Source organism: Argiope bruennichi, chromosome 2, assembly GCF_947563725.1.
Source record: "Argiope bruennichi chromosome 2, qqArgBrue1.1, whole genome shotgun sequence".
Taxonomy (NCBI): Eukaryota; Metazoa; Arthropoda; class Arachnida; order Araneae; family Araneidae; genus Argiope; species Argiope bruennichi.
Genome location: NC_079152.1, coordinates 28,341,929 through 28,362,628, shown reverse-complemented (window position 1 = coordinate 28,362,628; position 20,700 = coordinate 28,341,929). Strand labels below are relative to the sequence as shown.

Genomic DNA, 20,700 nt, shown 5'->3' with positions numbered 1-20,700 from the left:
TACTTCAGAAGAGTGTGCCTTGGAGAATGTGTTTTAGATCGTATAATTCATAATTTGAATGTTTTTATCGATTTTTCAATGTTTCTGCTTTTGGTAATTGTAAAATTTACTATTTTTAGTTTTCAGTTTACTCTGTGCAAATGTTAGACATTAATTATTAGATATTATAACATATTGATCAATTCTTTGTTGCTAATTGCTTTTATATTAGTCTCCATAAAACTTCTTTATTAATTATTTAATTTATTTATTACTATGAAAATGTTGTTAAGTTATTTAGAATATTTTGATTTTACAGCTATTATTTGAAATAATTGGCTTCTTTATTGCTTAACTAATCTTTTTTTTTTTCAGTGATCAAGAGGATGAAAAGAAACCTTCAGCAAAAGAGAAAGGTTCATCTGATTACAGACAAAGCTTCTCTTGTCATAATCCATTCCTGGAGGTAAAATGCAGATTTTTGAGTGATAATGAAAACAACTACCTTTTTTGATAATTTTTTATTGGAAATTATGAAAAAATCAATGGTGGCAAGCAGCTGCCTATTGCTCCTAGGTTGAAAAGGAGCTGCAAGGAGGCTCATTAAAAGAACCATTATTTTCATAATTACCAAATGTATTAGTTTAAAAAAATGAAATAGAATATTATCAAGAAAATTGATCTGGTTTATATATGTTCAGTTATGTTTGTTTAAAATATTTATAAACTGAATATCTGCTTCAATGATATTTTGTACAAACATTAATACTAGACAGCTTGGAATGATGATAATAAAAACAGATAGGTATTTGCAAACCTATTTAATTAATATATATATATATATATATATATATATATATATATATATATATATATATATATATATATATATATATATATATATATATATATATATATATATATATTAAACTAAAATAAATCAAAATAAATCATCTTAAATAATTTTCAAATGTGCTGAAATGTGAAATTAAGTTGGCCATCTTATTAAAAGAGGGGTTTTATAATGTGCTTTGCTTATAGCCCCAAGATATTTAAATCCTTCATTGGATACAAAACGGTATTGTTTGTGATAAAAATGCAAATTTCATTTCTTGTATTTATGACAGAAAATCTGTGTATATTAATGTTACCTTTTTGTTATATAAATATATCCTAATTAATACAATTAAATTTATGATTTGTATTTTATTTATTTATCGTTTAAAGAATATTGTTATAAAAAAAGAAAGAAGAAATACTCAAGGTTTTTTGTATTAATCAATTTGTTTTAATTATTTGTTTGTTTCTTTGTTTTTGTATCAATCATTTGTTTTAATCAATTTTTTTTTCATTTAACTCAAAATGAATAGGAGTATGACTTATTGAGAAGCTACTCAGAAATGAGTTTTGTTGCAAATTCAAAATGTTGCCTTCTATTTTACTCAATTTTTTTCACGTTTAACTTCAGATTTTGCTTTCTGATAATGTTAAATCATTAAGTTTTTAATTTCCCTTTAATATTCTCTACAGCTAGTTAATACCTGAATATAGTTTTAAAATATACTTCAAAATATATTTGTTTTTCTCTTTTTATTTGAATGAGCGATTTAACAGAAAAGAAAGTAAAAAGATTAAAACAATAAATAGTAAGTGGAGTGTCAAGCAAATTTGAAGACATAGCCATAGAAAAAAAAATCATGCTGAGAAATAGAATTAGATGATGACAAGCAAAGAGGAAAATATTGAAAGATTGCGATTTTCTAAATTTCCTTATTATTAGGAAAAATGGTTCAGCTTTCCAACCCCAGCAACACAATATTTCTTGATTTTTTTTTGTTTCCATATTATGTGGAAATACAACTGTAGTTGATTTATCAGCAAATTAGATTTGTATGTATAAAACCATTCTGTGCTTTCTTTTTTTTCAAACATTTTGAGATGATCGACTGATGAAAAGCTTCACGCAAACTGCAATTATAGGCATTGATTAAAAAATTAATTCCATAATATCAAAATTTCTGTTAATGACAGGAAAAGAAGAAGCAAACAATGACAATGACATGAAAAAAAAAAATAAACAAAATTCTTGAAATAACTAGTTGCTGTGAATAATCTGTCACTGTAGCAATTACTATGAATTTTAGTTAATGTTATCATTTTCTTAAAAATTCAACTTATATAAATGCAATATCAATGACAATTAGGTATTTATGTGATCTTGGTACATTTTCTATAATTAGTTTAAGATAGCACTTATTATTATTTTAGCCATAAATATTTTAGAATATTCATAACCAAAGTGATTTCTTAATTTATGTTTTGGATAGTCTGTTCTTTCAGAGTTTATTTTAAATTCTTTTAACCCTATATTGCAAAATTTTTAAGGTAGTAATTACGATTATAAACCTATATAAATGAAAAATATGGAATGAATAATTAAAAAAGCTGTTTTGGAACATAACATTTTAAATGATATTATTTCTATTTTTAAAATTGTTACTGTTTAATTAAGCTCAATTTATTAATGTTGAAACTTTTTTAAATTTAAATTGTGTTTTTAATGTATTTGTTTGATTTGAATTTCTTCATTAAGAGCTTTTCTATTTCTTCAGAGTATATGTTGAATTTTGACTTTTCCTAGTTTTTTATTACGCAAGTGCACAAAAGTTTAAACTAAAAAACACAAATTTAGAACACGTAAATATAGAAATTTATCATCATAAAATAAACATTCATTAAATTGTGTCTCCATATATATCTTAAAACTGAAATTTGAAGAAAATTCCTTTAGTGATATAGATTTTTAGGAAAACATAACAATAGTTAGCTTTTTCTTGCGACATACTTTCAACATATTATAAGAAATTATAAGAATTAAAAAATTTATAAGCTTATAAAATCTGATGTAAAATATGGTAACAGAAAAAATATCGGAATAAATCAAAATGCAATAAGTCAATAGATTTATGAATTATTAATTTATTTATAAATTAAATTTTAAGTTTTCTAGCATATGATGGAAATATGTATTCCTGTGGAGTATAAGGGTAATTAATGTTGAAATAAAGCAGAATATAAAAGGAAAATTCACAAAGAAAAAATAATGCTCCTATCTTGTTCTTTCAATTTCATTCTTTTCGTAAATTTGGTTTTTAATGTTTTTATTTTATTTTAAATTATTTATAAAACAAAATATATATGTGTATAGGAATGCTGTTGCTTGTTATAAGAACGCTATGACATTTATTCCTGCCCTAGATAATGATGTATATTTAATTCATTATTAAATATACATCATTATCTAGGGCAGGAATAATTGAATTGAAATTTAAAAATTGAATTGAGAAATTTAAATTTTAAAATATGATTTGTGCAGGAATGAATAAATTTTTAATAAAAGAATTTGGAATGAATGTTTACATTTTTATAACAATTTTAGTTACAATTTCACTGTAAAATAATTTTTTCCATTAAAATAAAATATATTTTTCATCATCCATCTTAACCAAGATGATCAGCTACTTATTCCTTGAGGTTCATCGACTATTAAAATGTGTTTTGTAGTCTCTTTCTTAATTTATAGTCCTTCATAGAACTGATTTTATTGCTTTAAATTTTTAAGGGTAGCAGTCAGACTCAGGATGTTCATAAGAATTATCACGAGATTTTTAAAAAAAATCAAAAGTACTTGTAATTGAGCATTATCTAAATTGTTAGATGTGATAAATAATGATTATATTTTTAAATCTACAATGTGCATATATTTTGTACATATTATAATATAAAAAGTTTCGTATGCTTCATTATTAATTGTGAGTTAGGTATCAATTATCAAGTATACTTCTACTGTTGGAAATTTTTCCTTAAAAACAAATATATCTATGCTTACTAAATAATTTAATATCTATTGGGGTGTAATAAATGGAGTCTGAACATACCATTATAAAATGATGCGTATTGACATAACTACCATTTTGAAAAAAGGGCAAATTCAAAATTTGCTACTTATTTGTACACTGATATGATATGTAGTATGTGTCATAGCTTGCTTCAAGATTCAGCCAATAAGTAACAAAAATAGCAGTATTCTTTTTCTTATGAATTGAGGTTCATTTTTATTTGCTTTATGCCATAAAAAAAGTGTGACATGTTGTAGTTCTGAGGCCCTGTGTAAGGAACAAAAATTTATTTATATAGAGAAAAGTTGTGCTATTAATTGAAAAAAAGATGCATATCAGATATTTCTAGTTGAATTTTTCTTTTAAAAGAGAACTTACTGATATTTTTTTTTATTTCGCCTGTAAAATATCAAACATACATTGTTCATTTTTTTAATCTAGAGAGACTTATAACATTATTACTTAAAATGAATTTCCTTTAGAATTTTAGTACAATATAATCTTGTAATGAATATTACAAGATTAATTATAATTTATATCAGTAACAACATGAGAAGTGTTGTTTCTGAAAATATTGGAAGCATTTGAAGTAAAGAATACAAATAATATCCAGAGAACAAACATAAACAAATATTTAAATTAACAAAGTTAATATAAAATCTTTATGCTTAAATGAGTAAAAGAAATAATTTTTAGATAAACATTTTCTCACTAATGAAAAATGAATCTTTTTATTTTAATAAAATTGCAATGGATATTGCTTTCATTTGGCTTATTGCTGTTATTTCATAGATTCATATCATTGCTATATTGTTTACTGTTTTATAGATTATTTTATATACTCATTATTCAGCAATTCTAAAATCTCTCTATAAAAAAAGTTAAAGTTATGATATATTTTTGAAAAATGTTTATTATCTAATTTATTTAAAATGAATGGGAGTATTATATTCTCTTTAAAATTATTTTGAAATATGTGTAGAAACATTAGAACTTTTGTATTTTAAAATCCCAGTTTTGTAGTCAGATTAAAAATTCATGCTAAAATAATGTTGGAATTTTGAGCCGATATTGTTGCCTATTATAGTACAATATAAGTAATGGAATGCAATTAAAAGATAATAATAATCAATATCCATTATAACCAGTTTACTGTTATTGATCATTACAGTTTAGAAATTAACTTAATTGCTTATGTATCAAATTTTCATTGTAAAATATTAAATAGTTATACCTTAATTTGTGATTACTTTTAAGGTTCCAAATCCAAATTGTGCAACTGAATATAAGAAAGGTTATGTTATGCGCAAATGTTGTATGGATCCTAGTGGTAAAAAGAGTGAGTATGCAATTTTTTTTTTAATTGAAATTATTTTTAAATGTCATTTTGAAATGGTTATCTTTGTTATTTCTTTTCTTATTTCAAATATTCTTAAAGATTTTTTAAAAGTCTGTATTATAATTATATTATTACTGAGTATATATAATATTATTTATAATCTTTATTGCAAGAAATTTTATACACCTTTTTGTATGTTTCAGAAACATTACATGCTATTTTAGTATATTTTGTAGATACATAATTAATTTGAAATTAATACTTTACTATTATCCATTGACACAAATAATATTGATTGGTTAGGTTCAGTTTTATTGTTTTATTTTATTTTATTAGCAATTGAATTTTCCCTACCAATTGAAATCACTCCCACCCTTACCACCCATGGCAACTTTTCAATTTTTGCTTCAAACATGAATATAAAGTTCAGAACGTAAATTGATATGTAATTAAGATTCACTGAATGTTTCAAAGAATTGATTTTATTTATGGTTATGAATAAGAAACATTTCTGCAGATATCTTGATTACTAACTGTCTGTTAAATTGGAACTTCTTCTCTCAATTTTGAAATGTATTTTTATGCTTTATTATTTTAACTTGTCTTTTGTCACAATCATTTGCCTTTCCTAAGCCAAGAAAAAAATGTAAATTTTCCCCTGATTTAACTTATGCAGTTATATGATTAACTAATCAGTTAAAATTTCAATAATACTAAAATAAATTAATTTGCTAATTTTTATCAGTCACAATTCATTCAAATAAGTCAAAAAAATACTTTTATAAGACTATTTAATTTGATTTGGCATTTTTTATATTTCAATAAACTGTCATGAAAATGCATAATTTTTTTTAAATGAGAATTTGTATATTGAAATTTCTTTCTGACACGTGTAATGTTCTAAAATTTAAAATTATATACAAATATTTAATTTAAAAATTGTGGTTTATTAGGTAAGAGTTTATTCAAATGAATCTGAAAATTAGTGAAATGTAAAACATTAATGTAAATGTAATATGTTTGCTACAATTTAATTAAATAGTTAACCCTACAATACATGAAATTTTATTTAAAAATAAAAAATATATATTTTGAAAAGCTGCATATGAATCCAAGAAAATTATTTGAAAATTTTTAAAGTATTTTTTTTTTGTGTGTGTGTGAAATTGAAAAAAATAAAATAAATAAATAAATAAAATGTGCCTTATGGCTATGTTATAAATTAAATAATATTCCAATCGCACAAATTGCATTAACAAAATTCTACAATAAAAATAAAAATCTTTTTCTACCAATATAGTTTTAAGAAAGCAATATATATTGCATTCTTAATGTTAGAACTGTTTATACAACAGTCTCAAATACAGTTCAATTAGATTTAAACTAGTATTTTCCAGTTTAAATCTAATTCTAGTACCACTATTATAATTTATTGGTTTTCTTTACAAATTCTTATCAAAAACCATTTAAAAAAATGATTTCCAAACATTTATTGCTACTCTTTGGGACAGTCTTGGGAAATTTATAAATAGAAATTTTAAAAAATGCAGCTAAATAACTACGCCATGCCGAGAAGGGTTAAATAAAAATATTAAATGGTGTTAGATGAAGAAAGTGAATAGTTTTTCACATTGTTTTTATCCATTTTTTTTTTGGTGAAAAGACTGTTTTATGCATATATTTATAATAATGATTGTTTGTGCTTCCCTGTTGACGAAACTAATCTGCTAAATATTTTTTTATGGCTGCTAAATAATAAATTAATTTTTTAAAGAATAATTTATTTAATACTTTAATTGAATTACAGAGAAATATTGAAATTTTTTTGTTTAAAAAATTATATTTATATTTATTTTATATTGTATAACTCTAAGATCAATTAATGCTTTATAAAGTTCCTCCAAAAGTACGAATTGCAAGCATTTATTTGTTATAACTCCCTCCATGTTTAATTATTATGTTAATTTTATGTATTTAGTGATTTTTTTTTTTTTTTTGAAAGGTACTTTTACTTCTTTCACTTGTTTTTTTTTGTGTTGTACTGAAACATAGCATCTTGCTTTCAGAAAATAAAGCAACAAAATAAATCTGCGATTCATTAATGCAAAGTATATATATATATATGTGTGTGTGTGTCTGTGTGCGTGTGTGTTTGTTTGTAATAAAATATAACCGAAAATCAATCGGACATCAACGAATTGCGAAAAAGCAAATGAATCAAGAATAGATTATTACATTAAACATAACTGAAAAATAAATTATAGATTGTGTGATTTCACACTGAATAATAAATCCCTACTTCTACTAAATATTTTATCACATTTTGTGAATGTGACCCATTTTAATTTGTAATTTCTGTTTATTATGAGCAATTGATAGTTGTTTCACTGATTATTTAAAAACAAATATTCATTGAAAAATAAATTCTCATTTCTAACAATTTTATGTAAATATCTTTCAAGTTCTTTTTCTTTATTGTATTTATATAATATATTTTGTAACTTGCAGCTGCTTTAGGACGTCGTAGCTGGAAAATGTTATATGCTACTCTCAGAGATTTAGTTTTATACCTACATAAGGTAAAAAGAAAAATTGTATATTTTAATGGTTTTAGTTCTTTAGTATCTAATGTTTAAATGTCATAAAATGTTTTGTTGCTTTTTATGTGATATATTTTTCCTTTTTATTACATATGAATAATTTAGGATGAGCATGGATTTAAAAAGAATCAGCTGTATGAGAGTCTTCATAATTCTATCAGGATACACCATGCTTATGCTGAAAAAGCACTTGATTATACAAAGAAGCAGTATGTTTTTAGATTGCATACTGCTGATCAAGCTGTATATTTATTTCAAACAAGGTAGGAGTTTTTATTTTTAATCTTTGAATCTAATTTGAAATTTATGACCATTAATAAAATGTTGCAAAATGAATAATGTTTTTTTTTGGTAAAAATATTTATTTTCAGAAATAATGTGGTATAATGCAGTGTATATATAGTTCAGTGTTTAAAATTCAGTGTATGTACTCTATAAAATAGCATAGTTTTTTAATATATACATAAAAAGTATCATATTTCACATCCATGTGAAGTTGTGGTGCTACAAAAGTATTATATATGAATGGATAATTGTCAATTGAAACAAAATATACAAAATTTCTGAAATATATGTGAATATTAATTTTGAATTAAAAATATGTTTCAGTATGACAATCATTTTGATTTATGAATAGCTGTTACAAATAATTGATAACATTTTCCATTCTCTTTCCCCTTTTATTAGAGTGATTGGTCATTTAAAATATTTTCTAATAAAATCTATTAAAAGATCAAATAATGTTGTTTATCAAAACTTATAGGTTGAATGCTGTTGTAGAAAAGTCATAAATTAAATACAATTGTTTGAGACAATAAAAATAGATTTAATATAATTTTGATATCATATATTTATTATTTCCTCACATGTATCATCTTATTATTACTCATATTATCTTTGTAATGCCCAGAATTTTTCTGGGGAGATTTTTGGTATCAATTATTATTATTTTAGAAATTGAAACCTCAAGTCTCTTCGTGTTTGTCCATCAAATTATTTAATTGTAGATTGCACCTCAAATTGTTTAGTGGTTATCATGTGCATTCATTTCTAAGTAACACTTTCAGTTTTCCAATATAATCCAATGAATGTTTTGAAATTTGCATTAACTTGTTCATGGAATTAACTTGTTCTTGAATGTTACAATTTTTTTTTAATTATTATGATGTAAAGTAATATGAATTTTATAACATTCAAGTTTATAAGTCACATCATATCTTTATAGTTTTATTTTATTGAAATTCTTATGCACTTTGAAATGATGGATAAATGATTTATTGAATGTTTTATTTTGTTTTATATTTTTTTTCTACTGTCCAAAAACAGTAGAAAAATGCTTACAAAAACTTTAAATTCATCTGAAAAAAAAAAAATAATATGGCATATTTTACTTGAATAAGACAAAGACAATTGAAATTTTTATTCCATTCAAAATTTTTTAAAGCTTTACTTTTTAAATTTAAATCACCCAAATATTTCTCAACAATAATTTTCAGATTCAATTTTTTATTGAAAATACCAAGAACCCAATTCATTTTGTAGAATGTATAGTCTAAAATTGCATCTCCTTTCTCTCTATATGTTCTCTTAAAGAAAAATCTGAACATAACTTTATAAAGATGTTGATAAAATTGCAGATTCAAGATCAGAAAATCTTGAATTATAATCAATTTTATTGGATGTTAGAAGGGATTTCTGTGTGAGGATTGATTTTATTTGAAGATTATGAATGAAATATTTGCTCATATGTCATCGTGAACCAACAATATGATCATGATCCAATATGTCTTTGCCCATTTGTTCAAATTTATCTGCAGTTCTTAAATAAGATACTATTGGTTAGTTTCCTAGATGAAACTAACCAATAGGAGTTTTCACTCTTTGAGCTGTTGAATATGTTTTATCTTTCGTGTACATTTTAGTTTATTCTTGTAATTTTTTTTAAATTATGATTTAAAAAAATTTTTCACATTACAAGTAAAAAAGAGAAGGGGGAAAAAAAGCCTCTTTTTAACATATATTCTCAAAAAATTTTGATTTTAGAAATTTCAGAAATTTTTTAAAATAATTTGTTATTTAGAATATTAAAAATTGCATGCTAATTTTTTAAACAGATGATAGATTTTTAATTATTGAAAATAATTTAGAGCTACCTTCTTTTATTTTAATTAAAATTTGCTTTAGAAAAACTAATCTTAAATGCTTGATATTAAATAGTACTTCCAAAATATCATCCATATTTATGTTAAGTGCCATTATGAAAGTTTTTGTGTAAGGTAAATATTTTAATTAATCATCAGTAACTCTTCTTTTCATTAAACTCTATCCATTCAGTAAAATAATAAAATTTCATGTTTTTATCAATTTAAAATATATATATATATATGTAATATTATTTGTGGTGAAGCATGATGCAGTTGAAGGCAATGAAGATACTTTTAATTTCGTGACGTCGTTTTATTTCATTTTGAAGAAGCAAGCATATGTACAAGCGACGAGCACACAGAACGACACAGAAAGGAATGAGGGAAGAGCTCTCGGACATTTTATCCCTGGTCTTATATAACCTATGATTTTGATAGGGAAAACATTTCTTCACAGTGCTAATGTATTATGAGATTTCGATAGGGATTTTCATTACAGGCGCCGAGAAGGTAGGGGAAACAAAGGGAGATTTTAAAAAAGAATTTGCTTGATCAGCGGTATGTTATCTCTTCACGCGTAGTGTGGGAAAGTTAGATTTTAGCTGATTCAACAATTTAACAAAGCTTCTCTTGAATTAATTAAGTAGAGACAGTGGAATTGGATCACAAAATAAGAGAATATTTTAGAATGAAGTTACTATGGGCTAAATTAAGATGAAGTTACTATGAAAATTAATTAAATTGAAATTAGCGTTAAAATATCATTACATATATATATATATATTAGAAATATGGGGAGTGCACTTTTAATTACAAATTTTGATTTAAAATAAACAAATTTGATCTGAGATAACTGAAACAAATCTATTGATTTAAAATAAAAATTGAATAAGCGAATTTATACTATGCCAAACTATATATGAATGGAAATAAGAAAGAAGTATTCATATTGCATAATTTAATTTTTACATTTGCAACAAGAATTAAAATATAAATTGCATTGTATCTGAATTGAAATGCTTATAGAATCTTTCTCCTTTAGTGATTCCAAAGAGCTCGATAGCTGGGTAGATACTATCAACCTTGTGGCAGCTAGTTTGTCTGCTCCTCCATTGCCAAGTGGTGTGGGCTATCAGAGAAAGTTCCAGAGACCTTTACTACCTGTTAGTCATACAAAGCATAACTTGGTAGAGTACCTTTTTATTAATTAGAGATAAAAATGTATAACATTGTGTATGATATGTATTACATTATATTATGATATATATTGTGTATGAATGAATTCCATAATGAAGAATTCGAATCACTTTATGCCATTAGAAGCCAATTGCAACTTTGAGGATATCTGATTTATTATGCAAAATCCAACCAACTCCCGTCTGTTGCACAACAGATTATTTACAATGCAATAGTTAGTTTTACAACATTTATTTCATTTTGAAACAATATGTGATAGAATTTTTTTCCACTGTAAATGATGAGAAACCCTTTTGACAGACACTGTTAAAATATATACTTTAACTGTATTTAAAACTTGCATCTTTCTATGTTAAAGTTATTTTGGGTTAAATTATTTATTTTGATTTTTTTATAATGAAGCATACCTTGTAAAGGAAATTCTGATTGCTACAACAGCTTTTTATCTTTTCTCTCTTATATTTAGTCTATCTATTGATACTGATTATTAAAACATTTCTAATGTGATACTATTTCATGTATTCCTGTGTATAAGCATGCAACAGATTGAGGGGGGCTGGCTATTGTGCATGAACTAATTTGTTAATATTTTAGTTTGTAATGTGTTTCAAAATATTTCTTTTCAGAGAGAACAGCTTCAAGATCATGAAACAAGAATAGTTTGGCTAGAAAAGGAATATGAAGAACTGATAACAAGAACACCTGAGAAAAGCTTAAAGTCAAGATTTGTTCATGAATATGCAGAAAAAGAAGCATATTTACAGTATGAGGTAATATAAATTAAAATATTTTCTACATAAAGAGTATAGAATTTATAGGCCTTAATGAATATTTCTACGGCTAAGCAAATATAATAATGGACAACAGAATTTTTAATAAATGTTCCAAATTTCGATTTTTTTAAATCCCTAATTATAACTAATAATTATTATGAATGAACTAAAATTTTAGTAGCTGCAAAGAATTTTATGTCTTAGAAATGAATATAAGAAATGGCTTAAAGCTCTTAAATCTTTAGAAGAAAACTTTTCTCCATTGATGTAGAATCTGTACCTAATTGTTATGATGGTAATCGATATCCTATATTTTTCAGATTTAAATCAAATTCTGTGAAATTTAAATGATTGAATTTAATAAAAATTTGCCAATTCAGGTCTGACATTCATCTTAGATAAGTTTTAACATTAATCCTACATAATCATAGGTTTAATCTGAATATGATCCTACACTTTGTACAATATTTTATCCACTATAACTGTAGTGGACAAGATATTTTATGAAATGCAGGATCAGATTCAGCCTTCTAGGGACCCATAGATAATAGAGTCTTTTTTCTCACCAAGCTTTCTAAATGCAATATATTTTGCCTATTTTATAATTTATGTAGTATTTTTTCATTTTTTAATAGAAAATTTTTGCGAATTGAAATACCAACGTTGCATTTTGCAACGCCAATTGAAATACCAAATGTTGCATTTTTCTATCTATTATATTCTGTGTATTGCATATAAAAAATGCAAAATTTAACGTAAAGTAACTTTAAATAGTAGGGAAAAGGAATGACAAAATATTTCTTAGCACAATTTAAATAATACGGTTGGATGTTTTTTTTTTTTTTTTTTTTTTTTTTTTTTTTGAAATATAAAGTATCACATATTATTTTTTTTTAGAATTGTAAGATAGCACTTGCAATTTATAATTGCAATAATTTAAAAATAATGTTCCAAAATTAATTTAAACTTTATTTTATTTTAATATGAAAATGCTCGATTGAAGATTCTTTATTTTTAAATAAAAGCACCACTAAAACAAAATAAAAAAATATTGAGGGCTTGGGATTTCCTAAATTTGTGAGGCCCACGTAATTGTCTCTTTTGCCTATTTAATTATCTGGCTTTGTTGAAGAAAAAAGATGGCAACATTGTAGAGATACAAAGCGTAGAAAGAAAACACGGATTTATCATTGTCTTAATAATTTTTTTAAACAATATTTAAGTAAACATTAATTTCTGTATATGTATATTCTTATATATACTTATAGATATTATTATATATTATTCTGTATATATATATACGTATATAAGTTTTTATGAACTTTATAAATTTGTTTATTTAGTCTGTGCTGTTTATTTAGTGTACTAACGTTTGAATTTGACATCCTTGTACTACATTATTGAATATACCATATTATAAAGTTTCATTGTTATTTCTGTAAATTATGTATTTAATTTATTGTTGAAACTATTTTGGAAATTGTTAGATTAATTTATTCAAAACCAAGCAAATTATGTTTATTAATGACATGTTTTTTAATTAATATTGAAAAAATGACTTACAGAATTGTGTGATGAAAGTTTTAAAGAAAGAATAAGTTAATAATATTTTCTGTGTAAAGTAGGATGAGGAGATTCAACTTTACTAGTGTAAAGCAGTTTATGTAAAAAGTATATGCATACAAATCATCAATGAATCAGTTACATGTGAAAAAGAAAAATTTCTTTTAGAAATTATCTACTACATTCTTGGAATTCAGTAACTTTATGCCATTTGTATTAAATGTATTTGACTGAATGAAAATGCATTCATAATGTTTTCTTGTTTCTCTATATTGCTTAATTCATCGAAGAACCACAGGTCTTTGTAATATTAATATGCAAGTTTTTTTTAACCTGATAAGAAATTTCTATGAAATTTGAAATCTGCATTTATTTTCTAGATGTATCTTCAGAACCGAAGTTGTTAGATTTTACAAGAAAATAATAATAATAACAAAAACACTTTAAAAATAATTCGGAGAAAATATAATTGGAATCTACATTTTCTGTGCAATAAAAGATAACAATAGTTTTTGAACTAAAATGAATCTACTACAGACTGTGTTATAAATTTATTAAGAACTACAGATTGTGTAAGACTTAGAAGATGTTGAAGTACTGTGCATCTATAATAATTTGTTTTGCTTCACCAATAACACCTCATATACCATTTTAAAATTTAGTTCTTTAACTTTATGTGTAGATTACATATAGATGCTTCTCTAGTTGCTTCTTTGCCCATATTTACATATTAATATACGGTCATGGTAGCTTAGTGGGATCCACTGCTTTGAAATTAAAAAGTTATTATTTTTAATTCAGTTTTGCATACTCTTTATCTATATATATGAATCTTATTCACATTAATTTTTTTAGTGGTATTGAGGTTGTTGTACTAGCAGATGTTTTTCTTCCTTGTATTGTATGGTGTAGCTGTTAGACTGTTAACTGATTTTATTTCCCTGATTGAACTAATATATATCACTGATAATCATATCAGATAATTTATCAAATCTTATTTATCATCCTATATGTGGTGGATAACTTCTTATTAATGACAACAACAACAATAATAATCTTGGGTGTAGATTATATGAATGTCAGATTATTTCTGTCCTTAAAATCTCCAAAAGAAATTTTCTTTATTAAAATCATTATTGTAACTGGATGCATCAGATTTAATTTATTTCAATCTCAATATGAATAGGTTTGTATTGTTTTGCCAGTATAATGAAAAATACACTTATTACTTATACACTGCTACTCTGAATTTTGAATAGTCCTACTTATTTTCTAACTTTGTTATAAACTGAAAAAAACGAAAAAAAAAAAAAAAAAAAAATTCGTTTCAAGATTTTTAATTTACATTAGTTTATCTAAGGCAAGTTTTCTTTACATTTTTGTAGGAAATTCAGAATATAAATATTTTTTTTAATATATGCCTTTTTTTTTTTTTTAAATTCCTAGTTGACAAGATACCGCACGTACGCCTTTCTTCTCAGAACTCGAATGGCTCAACATCCAGAACTTGAAACACCTCTAGTGCAAACAAGCATTGGGGAGTTAGAAGAACCTGTTGAGCGATCAAAATCCCCCAATAGCCCCCAAAATTCTCCTAGCAGAAAGAGTCCTAATCCTGTTGAGAGCAATGCTGTTCCTGAGAAAAACAGCTTAAAAGTCCCGAAAGTGCTGTGATTGATTGCTACTTAAATACATTATCGAGGCTTTCTATATTTTTCCTAAAAAGAGGAAATTCGTTTGCTTGTAAGAAATAATAAATATTGATGATTTTGGCATGAGGTATGTATATTTTTTATTTCATGTGAAGTCAACCCAATTGACTGGGGTCCCTTGTAGCAGAGTAATTCATCAACTTGGTGCTCAAAAGTGATTTCTCTCACAATATGGATTTTATCATTAAGAGACTATCAAATCTCATAGTTTTTACGGTGCCAACATTCTGTGCTTTGCAGTGCAGATAGTTTTGGATGTTTCCTGAAAGATGTCACTCATTCATATGAATTCAGTCTCTTTTGGTGCATTTCATCTTATTCATTGATGTACTTTTTTGTGCTAAGTGTTGTACTTTTTTGTGCTTTATTTTAAACGAATTCAATTCTTGCATTTTTTAATATAATATTGTGGTTTGATTTGCAATTGTCTAATTGTGAAACTTTACGTGTGCATAGCTTATTTGTAATATTTTACCTGTTCTTATCATGCTCATTTTTAATGTTATCTGGAAGTTTGTGAGTGATAATTATTATTTAGAAAATTCAAAAGGATATTTCAACTGCATTTAAATGCATTAACACAACAAAAAGCATTGATAAAGGTAGATGTAAGCATCTTTATTTTGTACATAGTATTAAATCATTTTATTTATTATTATTTTCTGTCCTGGTGTAATTTGTATATAGGAACTAATGTTTTAATATTTATCCTAACTTATCAACTTTAAAAATGTTGAAAACATTTTACTGTGCAATTGAATAGTTGCATTTTATTATTTATGTTTGTCATTTATATTAATTGTGAAGTGAGATTTTTTAAAAAGGGGAAAAAATTGTTTTTTCCTTTTTTTTTTTTTTACCATTTTTCTAGTGGTCAGTATTAAATTAAATATACATCATTAAAGTGCCTAGTCATATATCTAAATCTTTTATTTTGTGATTATTTTCTTAATATTTTGTGCATAAAGTTCGTTATTTTCTAAGCAAATTTTATTGGAGGAATTGTTTATGGAACCTGTTTTCGATCATGACGTATAATTTCACAAGTATATGAATATAATTTATTCTTTTTATGGAAAAAATTCTCTGTCAGATTAAAACCGAATTGCAGTTATTTGACGACATTTTGGAATCAATATTCAATGTAAGAGTGTTGAGCATGAAATATATCTAAGAAATATTCTTTCACTTTGAATATTTCAAAATACTTCATTTTAAAAAGAAAATACTGTAATCAAGTAAAATGTTTAATTTGTCGCTTAGTAAAGAAATGCATAGTAAAAGTATGTATTGTTGGAAAAAAAAGTATTTATTTTCTATGAATGAAGTTTCTAAGATTTAAGCAACAATTTATTGTATTTTCTCTCATGTAAAACATAGTTATTCTTTTTATTTTTGGGAATTATGATGATGACATCATTTAATAGAAATAATTTTTTTCTTCTAATTTTCAAATTGAGTATTTCATAGATGTCTATATACTTTTAGTAAGTTTATTTAAGATATTATTCAATAATTTAGTCTTTTTAAAGATTTTTTTTTTAATATTCTTGCAAGTCAAACCCACTTTAATTTAAGATATATGTAAAACTGCAAAAAAGAAATAAATTTTCATAGTTGATATCTCAAACTTTTGAATAACATATTAGTTTTGTATTCTCTTTGTAATGAAAAAAATTGTCAATATAAAATTGTTATTAAACAATGAGAAAATTAATTTGATTGCAAGTTACACTATAATTTATTTTATAATAGGATTCAAAGATTGAATTAATTTTTAAATTTCTGAATTGTGTAAGAAGACATGTTGACTTCTATAAAAGTTAATAAAATTCAAATTTTATTTTTATAAACTAGAAAAGAAGTGATAGTGAATACATAGAAATTAAAGTAGAACTGACAAATCTTTCCTTGCTACAATACCTTTTGCTCTTTTTTTTATGTATATTTTTTTTTTTTTTTACAATTAAGTTATTTTTCTGTAACATGGTTAGATTTGAAGTAGCAATACATGTTTTTTTTTTTTTTTTAAGTGTATTTCTTCACTTAACACACAACACAATCCATCTCAGTTTTCTAAATTATTGAAGAACAAGAAGTAGTTGAATGTTTTTGAACCAATAAAAAATATTTATTATTTATTCTATCTGATCTATTGAGAACTAGATGGGAAAAAATTGCAGGTTGCACAAAATTCGATTGTTTGTTCCCTTTTGAAAATTTTGAAAATTGAGATAGGTGGTGTTTCTTGTTAAGCAATGACTTTAACATTTTAAAATCCACAAAAGTATTGATTTAATTCAGAATTATTTTTTGAATCTATTTATATGTCAACTTCATATAGTTTTGAAAATTATATGTAGTTAAAATATAAAAAGATTGCTTGTTTTTATAGAATGTTAAAATTTTATGATAAGAAAAGGGCTGAACCAGTTTTTCTTAAATTGTGTCAGTTTTAAAAAGTTAATTCAATCAAGTCATTTTAATATTTTAGCATATTTGATACTAAAGTGTGCAAGCTAAATAAATAAAATTATATAGAAAGTCAAAAAGCCCTTTCCTCTGAATTCATAGTAATTTGATTTACAATGAAGAACTTCACAGTTTCGATTTTTTAATTTTCTTCTCTTCTCCTATCTACTTTTTTAAAGTATATTTAAAAAAAAATATATTGGATTGTTCTTGTGTCTGTTTTTTTGTTATGTGAGATTATATTTATTTCTTAGTTGTTGTTGTTGTTAGCGACAGACATATTCTAAACAAAAATAGTTGAAATATTTTTTTTATGATTATTTTCAAAACTTTTACGAATTTGCATTTAAGATATTGCTATTTCTAAGTTGGAAGCTTAATATTAATTTAATTTTGCTTTCTTGACTTTGAATTTTGAAAACAGCTACATTTTTTTTCTAATTTTATAATACCAAATAAATTGCTTAATTTGGTGTGAAATTTGTGATAGCTCATAATTGTAGAGCGTTTTTTAAAAAGGAATGATTTTAGCAACAATTAATATTATTTGTTAAACATTTTATAGTATTTTTTAATTATAATAATGAATTTCAATTTTTTTTCTTTTTTTTTAAAAATTTATTTTAGTTTAAATGTCTGTCAATTCTTCAATTTATTTTTTCTATTTTCATAATTGAATCTCTTTTTTCCTTATATTTTCCCACTGTTTCTTCTTTAATCTTGTTCTTGCATTTTCTAAAATGTAAAATACAATTGTGTCTATTATATATTTTCTTTCTACTAAATTTATATTTTCTTAGATGTTTTTTACTTTAATATATAAAATTTGAATTTAAACTATATATTTTTCTTGATATTGATTTATTTAGTGTTGAAAAAATTTGAATTTAATGTTTTCAGCGACACTAACTATTTAAATTTTGCAGTTAATTGTAATGTTGTCACTGTTTTCTTTTCCTTTTATTAGATGTATTTCTAGAACTTATTTAAATTGAATCTGCATCTCCTATATTTGTAATACATTTTAGAAATTTTACAGCCATTTTTGTTTTTTCCTTTTTTTTTCTGTACAGGTGATAACAAAATGACTTTTTGATTAAAGTGAATAAAATATTATTTTTAATACTATCGTATGTAATTTTATTTATTTGACTTATTTTCAAAATCTATGTCAAATTTACATTTTTGATAGTATGAAGCATCCCTTTTTCTATAAATTTATTCCTAATTTTATTTTTATTTATTTTAATAAAATATACTTATACAAGATGCTTTGAATATTTGTTGAGAGACAACTGAAGTTTAGCATTGATTATAATTTGATGAAGCATTCTTATGTAGTCCCTTACATTTAAAACTCAAGGTAATAGATTTATAATTGATCTTTTCTGTATTTATATATTGTATATATATTTAAAACGAAAGAAAAAAGATTTAACTGAATGTTTATAGAAGTTAATCTAACATTTTTGACTGAAATATATTTATATGTGTAAATAAACTTGTACAACTTGCTAGATATTATATTTTGACAAGTTCAAATATAATTGAATTAGCATGTGAAGCATTTTCATAATAAAAAAGTTACTCTCTAGATTTATTTGGGTTGAAACCTTTTTTTTTTTTTTTTTTTGTAAATTGCAGTTACTGAAATTCTGATGAATATGACAATCATATTGGTTGTAATCTGATGTATTGATATTTTGAAATAGAATTATATGTATATTTTGGTATGATTTTGCTTATTCTTGAAATTGAATAATCTAAAACATTGTATTAAATTAATAGCCATTCTTTGTAAAAGTATCGTTTTATTTCTTTTGGGCTATTATGATTACAGGTTTCATTTTGAATGTTTTCATTGATATACTCTATATGGAGTAGAATCTATTAAAATTCAGAACATGCTGTAAGTTATTTAATACATCAGCAGAAGTTTCTTAGCTTAAGTGTCATTTAAAAAATTGTGCAAGACAATTTATGTAAATCGTTTCATTCAAAATTAACATATTTAAGCAATTTTTGGTGTAACACCGTTGATGAATATTTTTAAAATAAAGAAGCTCTGTATTAAATGATTTGTAGTTATTTAATTGCTAAGCATTGCTCTGTGCAATAGAAACATTACTAAATTATTAGATTTATCATTGTGTCTCTATATTTTTTTAATAAAAAGTATGAATTTTATTTATTTATTTATTATTATTATTCATTTTCAAATGTGAAATCTTCTATCTTTTGTAAAAATTACTTTGAATGTTATGGATAAGTAACAAAATCCTCTTCAGGAAAGTATTTTATATTTTTAATTTTTTTCCACAATTTGTTTGTTGATTTTATCTTTTCCTTTTTGTGTGTGTATATTTTAATTATAATTATCAAATAATTCTGGAAAATAAACTCTTTGTCACTCTATTCAAAACAAAGCTGCCATGAATCATTTCCTATATTAAATATTTAATTTTTTGCTATTTTATTTTTATCAGCTGCTTATTGAAACTATAAGAATCATTTGTAAATATTGCACTCACATTATTTTATGAAATCCATCTTTCATTTAATTACTGTTTCTTAATGTAAATGTATATTCTTTTAAAATAATAAAGGGGTGTAAATTGAAATAACTTTATTACTCCTATTTACATGGGTGGCAGTAGCATATTTGTTATTTTATTTGTTTCTATTTATTCTGTTGTAGTTTCAATTCGTGGCTATAATTTAACAATTTTTCTACAGTATTTATGTATGGTGATAATTTGAATTAATGAATTTCAAATGCAATCAAGATTTATAAAAATGAATAATTTCTTTATCATGTAAAAGTATTTAAAGCAAATGTTTGGAGTTTTTTTAATCCTAGAGAAACAAAGAGCTTTATTTAAAGATATTCTAAATTCAGTAATCTCTTAAAAGTTTTGTATCATGCATTTCGCACAAATTTTTCATTTTTCATATAGAAATCTGATATTAAATATGAACGTAAGAGTTGTATTTTCTTCTGAAGAATGCAAAATGTGTGTTT

General features: G+C 23.9%; 1 protein-coding gene across 1 annotated transcript in view; it reads left to right on the top strand.

The window, feature by feature from the left end:
- The window catches only part of LOC129959547 (PH and SEC7 domain-containing protein-like), a 29,213-nt gene extending 13,325 nt beyond the window's left edge, over positions 1 to 15,888 (top strand). The window contains exons 5-11 of the mRNA XM_056072440.1: positions 355 to 445; positions 5,136 to 5,217; positions 7,726 to 7,796; positions 7,923 to 8,080; positions 11,004 to 11,148; positions 11,785 to 11,928; positions 14,941 to 15,888. Of these exons, the coding sequence (XP_055928415.1) occupies positions 355 to 445; positions 5,136 to 5,217; positions 7,726 to 7,796; positions 7,923 to 8,080; positions 11,004 to 11,148; positions 11,785 to 11,928; positions 14,941 to 15,168 (919 nt within the window). The 3' untranslated portion in view covers positions 15,169 to 15,888. The remainder of the gene's footprint in view (positions 1 to 354; positions 446 to 5,135; positions 5,218 to 7,725; positions 7,797 to 7,922; positions 8,081 to 11,003; positions 11,149 to 11,784; positions 11,929 to 14,940) is intronic.
- The last annotated feature ends 4,812 nt before the right edge of the window (positions 15,889 to 20,700 follow it).